Source organism: Pieris rapae, chromosome 12, assembly GCF_905147795.1.
Source record: "Pieris rapae chromosome 12, ilPieRapa1.1, whole genome shotgun sequence".
Taxonomy (NCBI): Eukaryota; Metazoa; Arthropoda; class Insecta; order Lepidoptera; family Pieridae; genus Pieris; species Pieris rapae.
Window position 1 is genome coordinate 2,119,197 of NC_059520.1, and position 21,903 is coordinate 2,141,099.

At 32.0% G+C, this 21,903-nt stretch overlaps 2 protein-coding genes across 2 annotated transcripts; both read left to right on the forward strand.

The window, feature by feature from the left end:
- Window positions 1-7,788: 7,788 nt before the first annotated feature.
- LOC110998425 (larval cuticle protein LCP-30-like) lies at window positions 7,789-11,025 on the forward strand. The gene is made up of 5 exons (XM_022267076.2): window positions 7,789-7,869; window positions 8,089-8,135; window positions 8,534-8,758; window positions 9,728-9,814; window positions 10,382-11,025. Exons 1-5 carry the CDS (start codon window positions 7,855-7,857, stop codon window positions 10,935-10,937), a joined length of 930 nt encoding a protein of 309 aa, XP_022122768.2. The 5' UTR covers window positions 7,789-7,854; the 3' UTR covers window positions 10,938-11,025.
- A 4,186-nt stretch (window positions 11,026-15,211) lies between these two features.
- LOC110998426 (larval cuticle protein LCP-30-like) lies at window positions 15,212-18,262 on the forward strand. The gene is made up of 5 exons (XM_022267078.2): window positions 15,212-15,297; window positions 15,378-15,421; window positions 15,781-15,918; window positions 16,364-16,492; window positions 17,771-18,262. The coding sequence occupies exons 1-5, from the start codon at window positions 15,283-15,285 to the stop codon at window positions 18,162-18,164; spliced, it is 720 nt and encodes a 239-aa protein (XP_022122770.2). The 5' UTR covers window positions 15,212-15,282; the 3' UTR covers window positions 18,165-18,262.
- Window positions 18,263-21,903: the final 3,641 nt, after the last annotated feature.

Sequence of the window (21,903 nt, forward strand, 5' to 3'; positions counted from 1 at the left end):
CAGCCTGACATTACGAAAAATCTAAATTATGTATTGTTAACAATAAGCGATGTACCTAGCAATTTTATTGAAGCAACCATCTAGGAATGTTCTAGAACTCTAGCCAGTTATTCACTGACCACTCAATTTGTGTAACACTTGTTATGGTTTCTAATAAATTCATTTATATTCGTCAAAAAAGCTTTTTAAATTTGTTTGGTTTATCAATCTTTAGGCTAGTTCATTCTACTAGAATATCATTACTCGACTATTAAAAAGTGTAAGGCGTTTTATTCTTACCAAATCACTGTGACTAATATCTTAGCAATTTATAAAGAATTCGTAATTTCTCGAACCATATACAAGGGCTTAAAAATTTTGTTAGTATTACCAATGAGCCCTATTATGTATTTATTTTTAGATTTGTGTCGCTGAATTGTCATTTTTAAAACCTTATCTACCGAATAAAGCGTGGGAAGATACATTTATTTCTTTTATGTTTGAACTAATCAGCCTTGCGTGGTTACCAACACTCGACAATATTAAATCCAATAAAAATAACGGAATGTTTATTTATTAATTAATTTATAAAATATGCTACCATTATAGATTACTCCGATGAGCATATAAGGCAGACATTATATATACATAAAAACAACACAACATTAAAAAGTAATAAATTTAAATGTTTACGAGAAATTCTTCTTTAACTAATTTTCAATTTAACGATTTTAATATTTGTATTCGGACTTAAACGAAAGGAACTTTTTCTCTATAAATAGAGCAAAAAAATTCAATAGTGTTTAAACAATTCTATACAAAAGTCTAGATGCATATTATGTCGCACAATTTTCTGATATTATAATTGAATGCACTATATTTCTTACCAGATTAAATCAAGGAGGAGGAGGTTCACTCAATCAGTGCACCAGGATGACATCTAGTAGGCAAAGGAAGGGGCATCACGACTGCCCCTTCTAATAGTACTACGACTTTGCGACCGCTCTGACAAAAGTGCACCGGATAAGAATATTTATTAAAAATAAAAAATCAGTGGCGCTACAACCTCTTTTTAGGTCCTGGCCTCAGATTTCTGAATCTGTTTCATGATCATATTTAAATCTAATAGGCAAAAAGGTGATCAATCTCCAGTGCCTGACACACGTCGTCGACTTTTTGGGTCTAAGACATGTTAGTTTCCTCACTATGTTTTCCTTTACCGTTCGGACAAATTTTAAATGCGCACATAGAAAGAAAGTCTATTGATACACAGCCGGGGATCGAACCTGCGACCTCAGGATGAGAATCGCACGCTGAAGCCACTAGGCCAACGCTGCTCTAAGAATATTTGTAATAGATCCTAATAATTGAGTCTAATAATAAAAGTATGAAATCAAATTGTTCGGAACTAGCTAGGTTTATATTTGAATGCCGTTTTGTATTTAAAAATAAACGTGAAATTTATTTCTATAGACTTTTCCTCAAAAAAACAAACTAAATCCTTTATTAGCACTCATAATTCAGAGATAAAACAACTGAAGCGAGTATAAACTTTATAACGTCGAGTTGAAAGAACGAGCAAAAATAAAAAGACTTTTAAATGTTATTGTTAGGCCAATGACCAGGCATCGACCCTTGAATTTTATTCTTATATAATTTTATTATTGGCTATAAATCCGTACCGTTTCATTGTATTTTTATATTGCTAACTTTACCATATACAATCTAACATTCGATATACAATTGTGTGTAATGCATATTTATTATTTTTCCCTTTATTTTGTTCATATATACATCCAGTATAATATTTTAACACATATTTAAGTTACATAACCTAACTTAATCTAATACATTATATGACCCGATTTTGGTATCCACCATACTCTATGACATCTTCAAGGCTGATTTCATTATTTTCTAATGTTAGCTCCTCTTCTCCAAGTGGTGCCTCCTATTCTCTTTATATTATCTACCCATCTCTTGCTCTGTCTTCCTGTTTTCCCTTTTCCATCTCGTGGTGGCCATTCTATAATATTTTGTGTCCATTTCTATCTTTTTTTCAAAAGTTTGTTTCAATAGTAATTAAATATGTAGGAAAAATGTTATTATTACATTTATTAATAAAGACTAATGTTACTCTAATTCACGCTTTTAACTAAAGCACTCTTTAGTCTCGTTCTATTTAACTGTGTTTACACTGTTATGAAAAGAGACAAGATAAAAAGATGAAATTAATCTTCATGTTTTGGAATTCTAAAAAAAAAGAAACCAGATTTTACTTTTGTATGGATCTTATCTATGAAGGTAATATTTAAAGAGTTGAAATTATAAGCTCTTTAAAATAATAAATAGCCGTAGTAAAATCTTATGCATATTAACAGTACTATCATGTAAACAAGTTATTCCAGTCATTACATCACTAATAATATTCCACGTGATTCATACTACGTTAGACAAAGAAATGATCCGGTTAACTTTGCTAAGCCTTTTTACAAATATAAAAGAATCCCTCAGATGCTTTTATAGCGTTAACTTAACCATCAGTAATTCAAAAATAATACTCCCAGCATGCTTCGTTATTCGTTCGAATTTCGATATGAAACTCGCATTTATAGCAAGATTCTTGGTCGATTAAAATATATTTACAATATTTTTTCTATTTAATATCAGTTAACATATGACACTACTAGCCTCCATTACCTACAGATGAAAAATGAATGGGACAATAATAAGATACAAAAGATAAAAGATCTCTATCATCCAAAACAAGATAATTACATCTGAGCAATGCATTGAGAAAAAAAACAGAAATGGAAAAGTATGGAGGAGTATATTATTCTTAAAGGCACTTTGATAGAAACTAAATTAATTTTTCACAACTTATACTAACAAATAATACGTATAAGAAATGTTAATTAACCATATTTTGTATTGATTCATTTATAAAGCTCATAAAAATACATAGAATAAAGCAAATAAATTAAACGTTATGAATGCTCTCAAATGCGAGATTCTTCTACATTAATTAAATCGAAGTCACCTATTAATGAATTGAGCACCCACATGGACCCAACATCAGAGCTGGTGCGGCTTGTGCCTGTGTCTAGGCTCCGAATATGATTTTGTCCCATTCGGTGTCCAGACTCTTGGTCCGTGGGGTCCTAGCGCTATAAGGAAAGTCTGGAAGAAATCGCTCTAAAGCGATAAGGCCGCCAGTTGCTTGTCATTAAATTATGTTTAATATTTTCCTTTTATGTAATGCAACGAAGTGTTAATAAATAAATAAATAAGGCTTTTTAGGGAAATAGCTCAAAGGTTAGTTAACATCACGGGAGACCGAAGAGCTGGCAGCTACCTCGGACAAAGAATTTGTCTAGCTATTTAAAGGGGAAACGCTGCCAGTATCTTTGGAACGGGACTCCTTTTAATAATATATTTTAGTTATTACATTTTAAGGTTAGTTTTTATATTAGTTACACTTGAACTTATTAGTTCAATCACAGTACCAACACGGGACAAGTATCTGTAATATTATCTATTTAATTATTTATATTCTAATTATTTATCTATTAATAGTGTTCTCGTTCAGACGCTGGTCTACTTTAAGGCACTAGAATGTTGTGGGGTATCGGACTCTTACGATGCACAATAAAATAACACTTGGTACTTAAAATATAAAGTAATAAAAAACAAATGAAGTGAGAAAAAAATAGATAGTGTGCGTGATATGTATGTGTGTGCGTGAATGGTATGATTTTTGTCACTGTATATTACTAGCAGTAATTTTACTGTAGCTTTGTTTTCTAGTTGTGAGAGTTGGATTGCAAACATTTAAACAATTATACAAATGTTATTACTCAAATAAATAAACTCTAAAACTGGCAAGGAACTCTCCACCACTTTTTTATCAATTTTGAGTCATACAATTTTAATTAGATTAGAATCATATAACTATTCGTGAAATTTATAAAAAGCTTTATTGATTAATTTACGTTTAACGTTTAAGTTTTTTGTTTTTGATTTTACAGGTCCAACCCAGAAGCTACCACAACTAGAAGCTACTACTATTTCAATAATACAGTTCAGACAAAATTTATCATAGAAAAATAATGTCGTCAAAATATTACATAAAATACGACGAAACAGGACGTTATATATCAAGTTTCAATGATGGCGAACAAGATTTAAAGATGTAAAAACCGGGGTCAAAGTTCTAAATCACGCTTACAGATGTGTCAACTTCACTTAATAAATGCGTCTATTGTCTGAATGTGTGAATTCAATATTTTTTTTTAATACAATTATTTCTTAACTTACGGGATCATGGGATCTTGGTTTGAAATACTAGAAGTTAATTCGCCAATGCCAATTTGTAGGCGTAAGATAGGAAGCTGAGAGCTGCTTCGTCTGCTAGCTAGCATCGGAATACAAGTGTTATGAATAGAGAGTGCACTGCGTCTCAGCTGTCACAGCTGTGCATAGTGCTTACATTGCCAGTCTCATCAGCACATGATTAGCAGAACATTATGAATTAAGTAAATATTTTTACGTAATATTTTTTTTTTACTTAATTGGCCTTCAGTGGAAAGAAGGAGATATCACCCTTAAGTAAGGTGGTCTGATGAGATAAAGAAGGTCGTGGAGAAGATTGGGAGAAAAATGCTGAAGTTAGAGAGAGATGTAGCCAGTTGATGGAGGCCTATATGTAGTTGGAAAAAAAATTCTGGATACAATTTTAAGTGTGTGTATCTTTTGTAAAAATGGATAAATTTGAATGTGTTAAGGAATAAAGGAGACTTAATGATTTATTCAAACGTTACTTAAAAACAAAGCCCGTTTGACCAAATGAGTCAGTCTTATTCCACTACTTAAATACACATCATCATCTCAACATAAGCAAAATTTTAAAAGAGATAATACGTATGTGTAGCTGTACCTAAATACTTATAAATAAACAAATTATTTAATTAATAAGACTTAGTTTTTATCCTGAAAATGTCTAAAAATACATCACAAACCCATAAATAATTCTTACATACATTTAATTTATTTTTTATCCTCATTTAAATACTAATCAACGAACTTTTACCTTTACACTCATTAATGCAAAATAGATCAAATACTTGTTGATTCTATAGTTCAAGGTGTCCATTAGAAAATGATAATATATCAATCTATCTTCTTTAATGTTATGCGTAAACTGGTTCATGTGATTTATTGGATGTTAATGAATGATGTGAATTAGATCGTCTTATTACTAAGTACTGTATAATGATTGAAATAAACAATAGAGAATTTTGAATTATTGACATTCTGGACGTTAAATTTCAGAATGTCAATCGAGATCCAACTAATACTAAACTAAACTATACTTGTTAATGGGAAATTATAAGATAAGTGCGAAAATGCAAAAGAAAATTATTGTTTAAAAACTTTATTTATTACAAAAAAAAAATATTTTTCTCACATAATATATATGAACGAGATACACGTCGCCATCAGCTGTCCTAATTTATCTAGGCTCATTATGATACGTATCTTTTATGCCCTTTTAAATTGGTTAAAATAAAAAAATACGAATTTTAGACGATGATTATATTTGCACACCCGCATACTTTATAGCCATCTTCAAATAATTTAAATGATTTTTTTTATAATAAACGGTAGTATTTTACAGTAGGCGGTAGGCTTATGAGGGAGGCCATTAGACGATTACAGTCAGCTATTCTACGTGCAGAAGAATCAGATCCGTACTCGTTTAGGTTTATTTATTTATTTATTCGGAAACCAAACAGAAACATCCTTACAATAAAAATAAAGTCAAAAATAAAACACAAAACAAACACACTAGATGCATCCACAATAGGTTACACTTATACACAGTTCACAGTATGTTCAGTTGTATATCATCATACCTAGCTGATTTCCTTCAAGAAAATACTCCCAAATACCGTGGCTAACTAAGGTAGGCTGAGGTTCTTTAAGTGATAAATCACGCTTAAAAATTAAAACGTTATCAGAGAGTCTTTAAATCTGCTCACGGATACGTCATGCAGCGTAACAGGCAAATAATTATGTCAAAGTTCAGGGCAATTTCGAAGTTGGTAAATCTATATATCGTAAGAATGTAAAAAGTTATTTTAAAATATGTTTATTATGGAACATAAGATACAGGTATCACTTATTTCACGTCATTAAATTTGAATCGGTAGACATCCCTACTCATCGGCAAAGAAGACAGAATTTGTAGGCCAATAGAAAAGCTCTCGGTACTCTTTTAAAACTAGCAAATCATCATACAAATTATGGCATCATATACTATGGCAAACAACACTTATTTTAAAACAAATATCGCAAATTAAGTAGCCTGCACTAGTCCTAGGCCCTTTTATAAACTAGATAATCGTTAACTTTATAGTAAGCCTTTTTAAAGAGCTTTCATTTAATACATAAAAGAGCCTTTAGGATTGTATTAAAGAAAAGTATCCCTTTTCCCAAAAAAGAATTACTAAATTTAGATAGTCTAGTACGCGAAAATTGCAGGCTGCGTTTGCTGCGAGTGTTAACATTGAGCGTATGTTCTTTTCTTGTAAACTTTTTGCTATTTTTGTATACATACATAATATTTTCATAAATATATTACGAGTGAAAGGTAATAATCACTTGTTTAAATTAATCTCGAAGAGATTCTCTACATAGATAATTATATTATTATTATTGCACGAATAGCTCTCTTCTGCAGGAGGAAAATAGTTGTTACATCAACAGCATTAACCCTTAATATTATGCCATAAGTATTTAAGCTGTGAAAGTAAAATAAACAAGTCTAGCTGTATCCACATCAGTTCAATCAAATCCCTTTAACCGCGTAAACTGCAGAACTAAGTCTTTTCGCCGTTAATATTATTTTTAACGGATCAAGAAAATAAAACTGTCATCAACTCGAGTCGACAACAAAAACTGCTCATATCGAGTTGAGTTCAGGATAAAGTATAAAGTAACGGACTAAGAAATAATATTTTGTAGCAATAAAAGAAATGTGAATTGATCAAAAAGTTACCCCTAAGTTCGCTTAACGCCCGAACCCAATACCTAATTCACAATCTAAAATTGAAAACAATCTCAGATCAGATCGTGATAGTAGATCGATCTCCTATCTGCATCCCAATAACAAAACCCTACAAAGACAATCCATTTTTGGCGACGGTTATAATACAATCTCTTCGCACTTTACACTCATATATGATAATCAATACAAACCAAATAAAATAAATAAAACTGTACAAATAATATTAAAATATAGGTATCTATGTTCAAACCATATAAATAGCTTTTTAATTATTTTAAAAACTGGTGTAAAGTAAAATCTTAAGATAGGATATTGGCATAATTGATCTGTCATTTTCATACATATCTATCCACATACACCTATCGGACCTACCATGGATAACTTGTATCGACAGATGGCTATTACAACCCTTCGATTGGTTATTTGCACACTTTTATCAATATTTGGATTAAGATGTCTGTCTCAAATGTTCAAAACTGGATTGATATAGGTTATTGGGTTTGGGCGTTAGTGAATAGGCCTCTGACTGATGTAATATTTTCAATACAATTGATTATATAAAATACTTTATAGAAATGAATGTTTGACAAGTTCTTGAAATAAATCACATTAGCGTGTCGATGTTTTGAATTTATGACTTGATTGAGCGACGATTGAGAACATCTGCTAATGAATAGATAATTTTAATATACTTATTATGGAGAACTGGATAGGATTCACAAATTATGTTTGGCGAAAAAAAGGTATATATAGCTATCGAATATTAGTGATATCAGCATTAGCTTTGAGCTGTTCAGAGAGTAACAATGCGTAGTTTTGTGGTATGTGACACTATTAATTATTTTTGTATATATTAACTGGCAATAGTTGACAATTTAAATGGTTTTTATTTAATATTTTGGTCTGGTATATGACATCTAGAGGTCCAATAATTTTATCTGTCAGTATTTAGATGAGGTGTTTTAGAAATATTGCAGGATTTAACCGATCATTAGTAATAGAATTTCTTAGTACAAATAATGATTTTTGTTTTTTTTCAGATTCTTTCCCTGGCGTTGGCAGTTGCCTTCGCAGCTGAGGAGCAAGTGTAAGTTACCTTTAAATAATTAAAAAGTTATCATAGTATATATCGATGGTAATTCGCGATGGAATTAATTATGTGTATATCAGTTTCCGGTTGTAATAAATAAATCTATTGTATAATTATATTCATAATTTTTTTTAGCATACAATAATAACTTGCATTAGAGTGGCATTGTCTATTATTTGCTATAAAAGGTTTAGGATATTCTTACTAATCATTAACATCAAATAACGATACATATTTCGGTTATTACGTATGACATACGGTTCAGGAAAATGAGGATTTAAAACAAAACACGAAACGATTTAACGTCTTTTATTTTGGTGTTGATTGGTTAACAGACTTGTGTAATTCAGATTGGCCTTATATTATAAACCCTAACATAAGATTATACATTTCAGGAGCACAACTGTGCAGCCACTCAGACGTGCCACCGCTTCCGCAACTGTGACCACATTGAACCCATACAACAGATTCTACTCTAACCGCTACAACCCTACACCGGTAGTTGGTCGCTACGAACCTGGACGTTACAACGCTGGCAGCTACAACGCCGGTAGCTACAACTCTGGCAAATACAACGACAACTCGGGACGTTACGTACCTGACAACTCTGGAAACTACAAGTGAGTTTTGGCATCCTAGTTTATATATATCGTGTTACAATTCAGTGGCGTAGCATAGGGTGGGCGGCGGGAGCAGCCCGCACCGGCTGTCACCTTTTTAGGGGTGAGGGTGTGTGGTGGTGTCTTTCAACTTTAAGTACAATGTAAAAACAAAAAAAAAAACGCTAGCGTAAAAATATCATTTTCAGGGATTCCTCTACTAGCACTAGCTTAGCTCTATGTGGAATTTGGGGATTCAAAAGAGACGCTGTCCCATACTAGCGACCTTTAAATAAATGATCCGTGTTCTATAATATATAAAATTTATGCCTTTTTACTTTCAATGGGGTGACACAACCAAGTTCCGCACCGGGTGCCACCGAAGGTAGCTACGCCACTGGCTACAACCCTAGTACCTAAATACCTAAATTTACCTTCAGTACTAGTTCGCAAGTCAAGGGCGTAGGGCGGGCAAGAAAAACTGGCAAGAAACTTTCCTCCACTCTTTTTAATCGCTTAGTTTTGAGTCATAAAAATTGTTTGAACTTGTGCAAATGACTCCCAAGGGTTAGGGTCATTTAAGTATTCGTCAAATTTATAAAAAGCTTTATTGATTAATTTTCATTTAACGAGGACTTTAAATTTATTTAGTGATAATTCTCTTATTTCGCTTGGGAGTTTGTTGTAAATCGCATACAATTTCCATGTAAGAAATGGTTTATCTTCTGTTTGGTCGTACACTCAAATTAGTTCTATGTCGCGTATTCGGTGAAAATCACCATTTGTTTTGTCAAACTCAACTGTTTACAAAGAAATATATAATTAAGAAATAGGCATCTCGTGTACCTCTCTGTATTAATAGTCGTTGTTACTGACCCGTTTTTAAAAAAAATCCTAAAATGTGCCCTCAAGATATATATAAACATTTAATAATTATAATATTTATAAAGTAGAAGATTTCTAGATGTTATGTAATGTTTTATGTTTCAGTGGCGACCGAGGTGACCGCGGAAACGCTGGCGGATTTTACGTCCCAGACTCAAAACCATTTAACTTTGAACAAGTAAAGAAACCTAAGTAAGTCATATACAGATTTATTAATTAAATGTGTATACCAATCTGTATTATGTGACTGATTATGTAGTTTAAAATAAGATCATTAGGGGGGCCAATGGCAACCAATTTCTGATAAATTCTTGAAGTGATATCACTATTGTAGAGACGTGAATTAGGAGTTAATAGGGCCTGTTTATAGGCACGTGGTACTTTTAGTCAATGTGAATAATGCTTTAGACGCAAATATTTCTTAATAGTCTACAGACTAAATACTTAGATATATTGAAAATGATATTATATGGGGTGGGCTCATCAAAATAACGCTAAGTAAATTGTATTATTCTTTATCAATATTCTTTTAAATCTAATAGGTATATGTGATACTTAGATCAGGGATACTCACATGGCCAGAAGGTTCGCAAGTGCGTTGCCGGCCTTTTAAGGATTCGTTTAAATATAGTCTTCCTAAGCGTACCTCTCTATTGAGAATAATTAAATTCACCAATCACTTGATAGCCATTCTTTTCTTCATAAAAAGCAACAAAAATTTACTATTAATCCTCTAACAAAAGGTTGTTTGAATTTCAGTGTCGTAATTATCAGCACCAACGAAGCTCTCCCTACACCAGCCAGCCCCGTCACAACAGCTGTCCCAGTGACCACAGCCGTCCCAGTCACAACAGCCGTCCCAGTAACCACAGCTGTCCCAGTTACCACAACTGTACCCTTCACAGCCGTCCCAGTCACCACCCCAGTCCCCGAAGCTCCCGCTACAGCCGCCCCAGCCAACCTCGGCACCTACTACATTTCCTTGAACGACAAACCCAAGTACGTCTCACCCACCCGTGTGGTTCCAGTAGTCCCAGTCGTTCCCAAGGTTGTTGTACCCAACACCTACGAATACAACTACGGCATCCTCCGCCAAGAAGCTGATGTTCTCCCCGACGGCTACCACTACCTGTACGAGACAGAGAACAAAATCCTCGCTGAAGAGGCTGGTCGCATTGAGAAGATCAACGACTTCGAGGGTATGAGGACAAAGGGATTCTTCGAATACGTCGGCCCAGACGGTGTCACCTACAGAGTAGACTACACAGCTGATGAAAATGGATTCGTCCCCGTTGGCGCTCATTTGCCTCAGTAATCTAGTCTTAATTAAAATAGTAACTTTTGTACCTATTAGGCTCAAATACGGGCCATAATGTGATATAAGTAATAAAACGTTAAAAATACGATTTGTATTACTTAAACCCTATATAAAAATCTTTGTTTTTTTTATACAACATTAACAGAACTATCAGAAACAACAGCTACTTACAGTAACTACTTCTGTTGTTAATAATTTAAATCACTTACAACAGTAGCATAAAAGCAGTATGTATATGCAAAAACACGGCAGATTGTAGTAACTTCTGAAGTTACTACAATCTGCCGTGATTCACTTTCGTGGAATTCAAATAATAAACTCTATAATAATAAAAATAATATAGAGTCATTATATTATGAATTACGAGAAATATATAGATTAAGGGCTGACTAGGTTTGTTTTCTAATACAAAAATTATTGCATAATGGTACAAAAAATATGAGGATGATCGATCCGTGGCTGTGCACCATTGAAATTTATTTTCTATGTGCGCAATATTTAACAGTCGTTGAACGGTGAAAGAAAACATCGTGGAGAAACCGACATGTAGACTTAGACCCGAAAAGTGCACATGTGTCAGGCACAGGAAGCTGATCACTTACTTGTTTATTAGATTGAAAAATGATCATGAAACAATCTGAGGCCCAAATCTATAGAGGTTTTATCGCCACTGATTTAATAACGCCTGAATGAATTTCATAAGCGAAAAATTACACAGGACTATAACATTTTCTTTATTAGTAGATACATACATTTCTCGTAGCTTCGAGTATTTTCTTATGTGCATCTATAATAAGTTTGACTAGATTGACTAGCTTTATTGTTATGTTACATTATTTTCCGACTGATATTGCAGCGTTTAGGTATAGTTTCAGAATCGTGAATAAAATGTGAAGAATTATGTAACTTATTAGATTTTTTGACAATACGTAAATCACCAACTGCAATAAAAACATAATAATATTTTAACTTTGTACCTACATCGTATATATTTATTTAATTGTTCCTAAAACAACATGTATGCTTAAAATAAACAAGATAATACGACATCACAAATTTTATACACATATAAATAATTCAAACATAAAAATTTTAACAGTAGCAACGAGAAAACTAGCGACCACTAACTAAAACAAAATAGAAACTTAAACCACAATAAGATCGTGACAATGTTACAGTAAGTAGAATTTATGTAAAATATATGAATATTTTCACCAATGTTAGTATTAATTACACAATTTTTTGAAGTTTAAAGACAATTTCACAACAATAACACAACAACATGAGTTTTCCTCACCAATAAAGTTGTTGTTAACTTAAAAAGAGGAGTTCAAGTCCGAAAAAATTTCAGCTCCAATCGACTCAACCCAGGTTAGTTATTGGTCGAGGATGCGTAATCGACTTATACATGAAAATAACATTTATAAAGTGGAGACAGTAGGCGGGAAGCGTTTATTATTTACATATTATAAAATAGGTAAACAAAAATTTTAACTCATTAGCGAGTTCACTTTACATATTTCGATGTAATCTTTTAAAACTGGAATTAAAACCTTCGTAGATAACGACACTCAATTAAGCATTAAGAAGAACTACTTTAATATTCGACCTGTTTATATTAATTTTAATGTGTATAAACTATTTTAATACGAATAAATCCATAATAGGAGTGAAGAATATTTTATTTGTAGTAATCTTACACCTACACATATTATAAAAGAAAACACTTAATTTACAAAGCCAAAACAGAATTTGTAAAACAAAATATACGAAACAGAAATCATAAGTAATTTTTTATACTACATCAATTAATTAATTAAATTTGTATTACTGAATTTCTACATAAAACAAACTAGGGGAGGTACCTAAAATATGTCCTTACATCTCTTTGGTTTGGTGGAAAAATTTTATATCTTTATAAATTGCATGTTGGTAACCCGATACATTGGCGATTAACGAAGATAATTCGTGTTCGTACACATGTATGCATTAGACGGACTTATAATTCTACATATTTGGAGTTGTTCGGATTAATACCTGCAGAGTTTGATCATCGGACGTCGAGGCAGAATACGACATTCCACCCGTATCACCTCGACGCCCGAAAGCAGTTTTTAAAGCAGTTTTTTCCGCGCACGCACTGAAGTATTTCTGAACCAATTCGACTTAGGGTCCTTCAAGAAAAGAGAGTACTAATTCTTCAAAGTCTTCTTGTGTCCATGGGCGGTGGTATCACTTAACGAAAGATGAGCTTCTTCTTTGCACCCTGTTCTATAAAAAAATGTACATAATAATATTCTTATGAGCACAAGTCACCCACGGCGTGGGCAGCTTCTATATGTTATCTTTATTGAAATTAGACAAATATAGTGTGTTAAGCATATGCTTAACATACTTAGTAATATGAATAAGTGATTTAAGGGAAAATTTATAAAATAAAAGTAAGGTTAGGTTAAAAATTCATATTTAGTTTCAAAAAGCATATTATAGACGTATACCAGATCAGCTAATATTCAAAAAAATCTTTCGGTCGTATTTAGTTTATTTTGTTGTTAAAATATTTATTACTTATCTATTATCGAATCTTAATACTAACTAATTGTAATTTTTTATGTACATTTTAGTGTTTTGATATTGTTAAATTAGGTTGCCTTTGCCTTAACACTCTTTAGATGTTTATCCGGTGTAGAGAACTATCTATTTATTTATCTATGTTCGGATTGGATCAGTCGCTTCCTGCAGTGGTAGAAACCATAGTGGACGCTACGGTCAAAGGTATTCAAAGTATTATTTCAGGCCATCGTATCAAATAAAAAGGCGAGGATGGCTCGGCACTGTGTCCTAAATTATCAAAAGAATGCCAGGGAGATGATAAAGCCCGGGCGCTTATGACGGGGCCACGGATTAAGAGAATACTTTACCCACCATTGATGGTGAAGTGATCCGCTTAGTATTTAAAGAGTCCTTTTCAATTCTAAACATTAAAGAAAAGAAATGGGATTTAAGAACAAGTTATTTAAAATACATGTCTTAGTAATGAAGCTTTAGCGCCAACTGTAATGTATTTTAACTTCGATAGTAAAATGTGAGATGGACTACATCGTACCGATGCGTGCGACCCTTATCACAAAATATTGGTAAGAAAAATACAATGTGAAAAACTGTAACAATTTTAAAATAATTTATTTTGACACTTTAGCCATGTACGCCGGCTAATTTCCTAATTTTAAATATTAAATTTATACTTGAAGCATAAATATTTAAAATGAGATTGAATCAGCATCAAATTTTAAATATATTTTTTATTCCTTTCTATTCTAGAAAAAATGTATATGTCAAATGTCAAAAAATAAAAATATGAAACGATTTTTTTCTTTTTCTACTAATTAATAATGTCATATGTAAAACATGCTACATTTATTTGAATAGCGGATATTAAAATTTTCTTTTAGATTATATTTTTTATTTATTAACTATAGCTTAAGCATTCGCATTTACCAGGTCTAGTGGAATTGGTATCAGACATATTAATAATTTGTATCTATTCAGCCATAATATATTTATCTGATAGCAAATATCGAAGCGGCGCTAAACTTATTTTAATATACTATACAATTTTGTCACAGTTATATAATTAAGAAAACAAACCAATTTTTGAAAGGCTGGTTACGCACTCGTGAGCACTGGCATTGAGAGTGTACATGGGGTACGGTAAGCTATACAAACAAGCTAGCCTTCTACCCTATTAATTATTATCTATTACTTGTTCTATTCTTAATCTAATTCTTACATGAGAACATCAGACGAACTTAAAGTAACAAATTTCAGGAATATAAACCACATCACTTTAATAATATACATTATTTAAAATTTAACCTACAAATTGATAAAAGTAATTTAAAATTAATAAAAAGAAAATTAAAACAAATTTACAAGTTTGGTCCCTGTGTACCTTTAACAGCATCCTCGCTGTATTGCTATACTTGTTCGTTTTAATAATAAGTTACTGAAAATATAAATCACTATAAGTATACGGGAATAAAATAAAACTTCATTGTATTTCATATTTATAATAATATTTATTATGGAAATATTCAGTATCATTCCAGTTTGAATTTATATAGTAAGACGCAAGATCGAGCGAAAATATTTCATCCTTAAAACATTACAATCTTTTTGAAAATACCCCACGCAATGCAACCTAGAACTGATCATACATATTTATTGTATCATCTCATTATAAATGGCAGGAACAAGAATCATGGAGATTAATAATAGTCGAAAAAGATATAAAAAGACATTGATGGTTGAAAAATCAACATTCGTCTCATAGACAATCATAATGCGGTCGCTTTTGGTACGTATGGCGGATGTGCGTTCCCGAAAATAATATTAAATAATATATTTCATTATAGTAATTGTGATGTGGTGTTTCAGGTATTCGGTTGTGTCCTAGCCGTAGCCCTTGCGGCTGAATACAGGTAATATATGCCTTTTTTTTTTCAAAAAAATTTCACGAAAAAAAAAAACAACAATTTATTTATATTTTAACTCGAAGATATTACGGTTTGAATTTTGTGCATAGCTATTCATTTCTGTGGTAATTAATATCAGTGTGACTTATTAATATACTCGATATTTTCATATTTTAATAGTGCCTTAAAAATTTCTTAATAATTTAATTGCTTGATCTGTAAAGTAATGAAATTGCATTTATTATATTCTGACCACAGATTTATTTCTTAAATATATTGAAAAGCGGTTATATTTCGAGTTTTCGACGGTAATCCATCAAACAATTGCACACCGTATATAGTAATATTGTGTACTTTTTCTACAGAACCCCTGTAAGACCAGCTACTGATGGTAGGTATGATCCCAACCTATATGGCTCAGGAAGATACGAATCTGGAAAATATCAAGGCGGCAAATACGACAATTCTGGACGCTACATCCCAGACAATTCTGGATTATACAAGTAAGCAAGGTTTTAGTAGTAGTAATTTAAGTTAAACGAATTTATAATTACCTAAGTAATGTAAATTATTTAAAGTTCAATTCGTAAAGAAGTTAAAATTTAATATTCACGTAAACCTAAGACAATATTAAGAATTAGCTTTTACATTTATACCTTTATGTATATAAATCCTGTAAAATCTCTGTGTTTGTAATTAAACTCTTCCTAAACGGCATGAGCGATTTTAATGAATTTATTGTGTTCAATTGGATTCGAGATAGATTTAGATTTACAGTAATTATTTGTGATTGAAAGTGTTTTCTCAAACATATAATGACGCCCGTTGTCTAATAACTTATGTAAATCTACTTTTTGTTTTTTTATATGTATAATTATGTATTTTTTGTGCAACGAAGTATAAATAAATAAGTAAAATGATGTCGATTAAAAAATCTGCTTCTCTCAGTGGTGATCGCGGAGACCGAGGCGGTGCTGGTGGTTTCTACACCGGATCCTCTGACAAGGGAGGACCAGGTGGTTTCTACGTAGGCAACAAGGATGACATCGAGAAGTACAGGCCCGAAAAAGAAGTCAGGTAATTTAGTCAATTAAACACGAAACGTCAATATTTTATTTGAAAACGAATTAAATACAAAGCTCAAGTCAACAAATTACATTCAAGGCATCTTAAATATGTCCCACAGAATAAATTTCACAAAGTTCAACGTAATAACTGTGTTCATGTATGCGATAACCAATTTAATTAATAATACAGCATTGCCTTTTGTATCGATTGTGCAAAGAGCAGCAATAAAATTATGAAAATAATGATCATCACCATATGAATTTATAATCGCGTCTACGAACATAAAATTATAAGATAATTACGATGTGCATATCACTGATAAAGACATAATATTCCAATATTTAAAGCTTATGCCATTGGCCTAATTCAATTTCAAATGGTAATGCGTAGATGACCTAGCATGGGTTTGATGGTAATGTGATGGTTATAAAATTCTTAGTAGTTTGCCTTATCACAAATTATTTTATTCATATGTGAATAAGTTGATCTATAGAATTATTGTAGAATTTTATAATTTTGTTCATAAAATATTTTACACTGAATGAAATTTACAAATTTATTTTTTCTTTAGTAACTCTACTAAACGAGAGATACATTTTTTATATTTAAAAGAGATACAATGGAGGCTCACCTGATGTTAAATAATATCACTCCCCATGGGCATTCATATTCAGAAGGCTCGCAAGTTTTTTGCCTGTTAAGAATAGTTACGTACTTCGTCCTTTCATAAAATGCTCGAAGAGGTTCACACTTCCACGCTTTCAGACCTGAATGTCAAGAAACTTGTTCCTTAATTAGAGTAATTTTCTCGTTTCATAAAAAAAAGTATAACTGCAGGAGGTTTTTATTTTAAATTACTTATGAGTAGTGTTGGCCTAGTGGTTCTAGCGTGCGACTCTCATCCCTGAAGCCGTAGGTACGATTCCCGGCTGTGCACCAATGGGCTTTCTTTCTATGTGTGCATTTATCATTCGCTCTAACGGTAAAGAAAAACATCGTTAGGAAACCGCTTGCCTTAGACCCAAAAAGTCGAAAGCGTGTGTCGGGCACAGGTGTATACCTTGAGACGCTTAACACACAATTCGTGAACTAGTCTATTAATATATCTCGTTTTTTTGTAAAAATTTGAGAGATAGCATCCCTGGACACAATGGCAGGGCAGTAGAGTATTATTAATAAAAAAATCACCTACTTGCCTATTAGATTAACCAACGATCATGAAACAGATACATAAATCTGACGCCCGGTGATTGCGTCGTTGATTTATTATTTTCAAATTACTTATAGCGTAAAAGTACCAGCCACTGCCGCACCGGTCACCACAGCCGCTCCAGTCACCACAGCCGCCCCTGTCTACGTTACAGTACCCGTAACTTACAAGCCAGTGTACAACACCCCCATTCCAGTAGTACCAAAGGTCGTCACCCCTGGCACTTACGACTACAAATACGGAATCATCCGTCAAGACGGCGACGTACTCCCCGATGGCTACCACTACCTGTACGAGACAGAGAACAAAATCCTCGCGGAGGAATCTGGTCAGATTGAGAAAGGCAACGATTTCGAAGGCATGAGGGCCAAAGGATTCTACGAGTACGTCGGTCCGGACGGTGTCACCTACAGAGTGGACTACACAGCTGACGAAAGAGGCTTCATCGCCAGTGGCGCCCATTTACCCTAAATTAGTATTTAATATACAGATTATATATGCGCATTAGTACGCAGGTACCTGTTCTTACAATATTTGTGATTCATGTAAATAAAGCAATCTTCCCTATATTCTATTGTTTCCTTGTTTTATTTTCAAGTTTATGTAAGGTATATATTCAAACAAATAAATATATGATATCTTTAAACGTTTAAAGATCAACTATGAATTAGTATACTTCCGATTGTATACAATAGTTTTTGTGTACAGTATGTAAGTGGTATGCCGCGCCTTGCTGACGCGAACTTAATTATATGCCATAATTGGCCAAATATACTGAACTAATCAACTGTGCTTATCAGTTCTTAATATCATGATAATTTTAAACAGTCATTTGGTATTAAAATATATTATATCTAGCAATATATTAAGTTCTAAAAATTCATATCTAAATAATGATTAGAATCATGGAACGAAGCATAAAATCTCGACCCATATACAAACTATACAGTGTTCACTGAATAAACAAAATAAATGAAAACAGAAGCTATTTATAATTTATTCAAATTTATTACCTAATCACCCATTAATGTCTTAATATTATTTTTAATTTGATTATCTTTATATTATGTATTTTTAAAAACAAAATGGCATATATAACTAGCCTTTTATAAATAATAAGATGGGTTTTTTATTACCAGTCGTAAAATTTTAAAACTAAATTTGGTTTCTTACATAATCAGGTCGTTACATATTTCCTTGAAAATGCAAATTTCTTGTAGGAACAGTATTGAGCACTTTAGATGAGAATTAATAAGCCATTTTTTGTTGTTTTAATGATATACAAACAGTTATTTATTGACTATATATGTAATATATATTATACATATATATAACTGATACACAGGAATGTACGAAATGAAAAAACAAATCTCTGATTTTTGGTTTCTCTTTATCTTTATCAATTGTAAAGCCTTATATTCCTTTGGTGCAAATCTTAGCTCGTGCCAAGAAAAATATCTGTGCCACAACAGTTGGGGTGCTAACGAAAACGTTGTCCAAAACAATTGCGTTTCAAAATTCCAAGTTATTCACATAATGATTTCAATTCAGAACTATATACTTTATTTATTTGTAAATATATCTAGGAAAACCGCCTAAAGAAGTGAAATTAATAAAAAGTGAATATAAGTATGACACAATGTTCATATTATATTTTTCAATACTGTCATTTTTAGGTTAATACACTTTGTATGTCAGTTTTCAAAATCAAAAATTCCCACAATAGACCTTTAAAAATAATAAGAAGTGAAAAAAATAATAGTAGGATGAAACCCATTAGAAAAGAAGGGGAATATTATAAAAAAGAAAGGAAAAATAATTTACGGACGATCTGAGATCGGGAAGGGCATGGGGGTGAGGGAGGAGGGGTAAAAAATGTTTTTTTCTCTATTTCCGGCAAAACTAAAAGCCTATCGAAAAAAATCAAATGGCAAAGTTGTAGGTAATAAAAAGATCTATAACTTTTGTATTTACACTTTTTTCACATAACCTCATAATTTATGTGAAATATTCAAACCAAGTTTTTGGTTTTTTATTTTTCTTTTACAAAAAAAAAATTAACGAAATTTAGTGAAAACTTACCTTTTTATGTCCCAAATCCGCTGTAATTTATTTGATTAAAAGTATTTATATTTTCACCTTATTTTGAATTAGTATCGAAAAAACACCCTAACTTTCAATAGAAAATTCACCCGTCAAAATATCAGCCCTTTTCAAACAGTTGGTAGGTTTTCTGTTCGTTGAAATCTCTACTTTCCGATGGTGAAAAAAAATATGTTACTATTGTAAATCTTCTCAGAAAAGGCAAAAACTCGAATTCGAAGAAGAATTACCTTATCTTCAATTTTAATCATTTATCCATTAGTTTTTGTCTTTTTGATAGCATATTAGAGAAATAAATGTCAAAATGTATATTAAATACTTTGTTTGTTTGTTCCCTTTTTTAAATCTTTTTATTAAAATGTATCATGTATTCCATCTGTGGCTATGTTCTCGGTGTATTTGTTTGTTATTATATGTATTTTGTGTTAGCTGTAGGAGTACAATATAAATAAATAAATAAATATATATTTAAGAACTAACTTTTGGCCTATTTTCATGTATATTCCATATATTTATAATATATCTGAAATATATTTTAATAATTGAATTATAATACCTATTACAGTAAGCGTTAGAGGTTGTTACAGGGCTATTAAGGCACTTTCAGATGCTTACCTCTTCAATATGGAAGCAGCTGCCAGTAGAGGTAATTTACCAAGCTTCCAGGCGTTGCAGGTGGTTGGACCAAGTTCCGTGGGCTGTTATCGCTTTATACAAAGTGAAACATTTCATTTGCCTATAAAAATATGTAAAACATATCTTTATCCTTATAGCAAATACGCTGTCAATCAATTTGTCTAATAAAATACCATTTATGAAATATTTTTTTAATAACAGCATTTATGAAAGTAAATACAGGTAAATATTAAGTTTAGGTACCTAGTGGAAGCCTATATGGGGACAGTGATCAAGTAAGTATATTTTTTTCTACTATTATTTTATAAAATTTTACGCCTTCGAAAATAATTCTTTCATTTGTAAGAACTTTTGCTATACGACCAATAAGGGGAAAATTTATCACTAGAAACTTTCTATGTTTCACGCTTTGAAATTGTTTAAATCAAAAAAATTTGAGTAAAACTGAAAACTGGTGAGTTAAGTTATTTTTGACAGTTATTGTTATTATTGTGTTTACTATGTATAAGCAATACCATTTTGTCAAGTGTCGGGCAGATATTTGTTTATAAAGGTAATATGTGTTTCTTTTGTTAGTGGCACAATTGTTTTTCATTTCGGCGCGGAGTTACATAATGAAAAATCTAACAGTTTATCTGAAATTTGTTGCTTTGCCCCGATCGACAGTACCGACTACAGTTTACATCGCTAAAATTATTTGCAATTGAATGAAGCCGCTGATTTTATATATCGAAATGAATATAATATAATTAAAAGATATTTATGTATATTCGCATTATCGAGGTATAATTTGAGAATAACAATAAAAATACAATATATTTTTTTTTATATTCGAGGTAGAAATGCATTTGCGCATTCCCTGTCCTAAAAAGTTGCAGGAGTGGACTCGACCCATACCAAAACCTCTGCTATTCAGATACTGGGTGAACAATAGCCACTAAAAACACTTCGACAAATTCCTACAAAGCCGCGTTACAGAGGCTCCGGGGTCGCTATCACATTCTACCGGGACCTCAACGGCAAGAATAAAAATACCTAGGCCGCAGATTTCTTTCACTTTAATAATTTTTGATTTTTAAGACATGGCTATTTTACTGTTTTCTATTACAGTAAGGGTATATTCCACACATAAAAACCATTGATGTACAAATTCAAACACCCAATCCCAGGGTTGAGAGTCACTCACTTAATCCACTAGGCCATCAGTGCTCGCGAACGTAACAGTACATACTCATAGTAATTTTTACGTGTCGACGAATTCCAAACTGAAGTATATTGTAAGTTCTTTATGTATAATCACACAATCAATAAAGCTTATTAGCTGCGTTGTTTCTTAATTGTACTGGTTCAAGTTTATTTTTACGTCTTTATAACTATCTGACTAGCTTGCTTGAAGATGGTGAAATCTGCTAGAAGATTGTAGAATAGGCCGCTAAATAGCACGAAAATCAACGCGGGTAGCGCCCGGACA

What these genes read in the sequence shown, in the direction of transcription:
- LOC110998425 (XM_022267076.2), top strand. An exon ending in TTCGCAGCTGAGGAGCAAGT is followed by an intron (nt 8,136 to 8,533) that starts GTAAGTTACCTT and finishes TATACATTTCAG; the next exon opens with GAGCACAACTGTGCAGCCAC. An exon ending in GACAACTCTGGAAACTACAA is followed by an intron (nt 8,759 to 9,727) that starts GTGAGTTTTGGC and finishes TTTATGTTTCAG; the next exon opens with TGGCGACCGAGGTGACCGCG.
- LOC110998426 (XM_022267078.2), top strand. An exon ending in GACAATTCTGGATTATACAA is followed by an intron (nt 15,919 to 16,363) that starts GTAAGCAAGGTT and finishes TGCTTCTCTCAG; the next exon opens with TGGTGATCGCGGAGACCGAG. An exon ending in AGGCCCGAAAAAGAAGTCAG is followed by an intron (nt 16,493 to 17,770) that starts GTAATTTAGTCA and finishes AATTACTTATAG; the next exon opens with CGTAAAAGTACCAGCCACTG.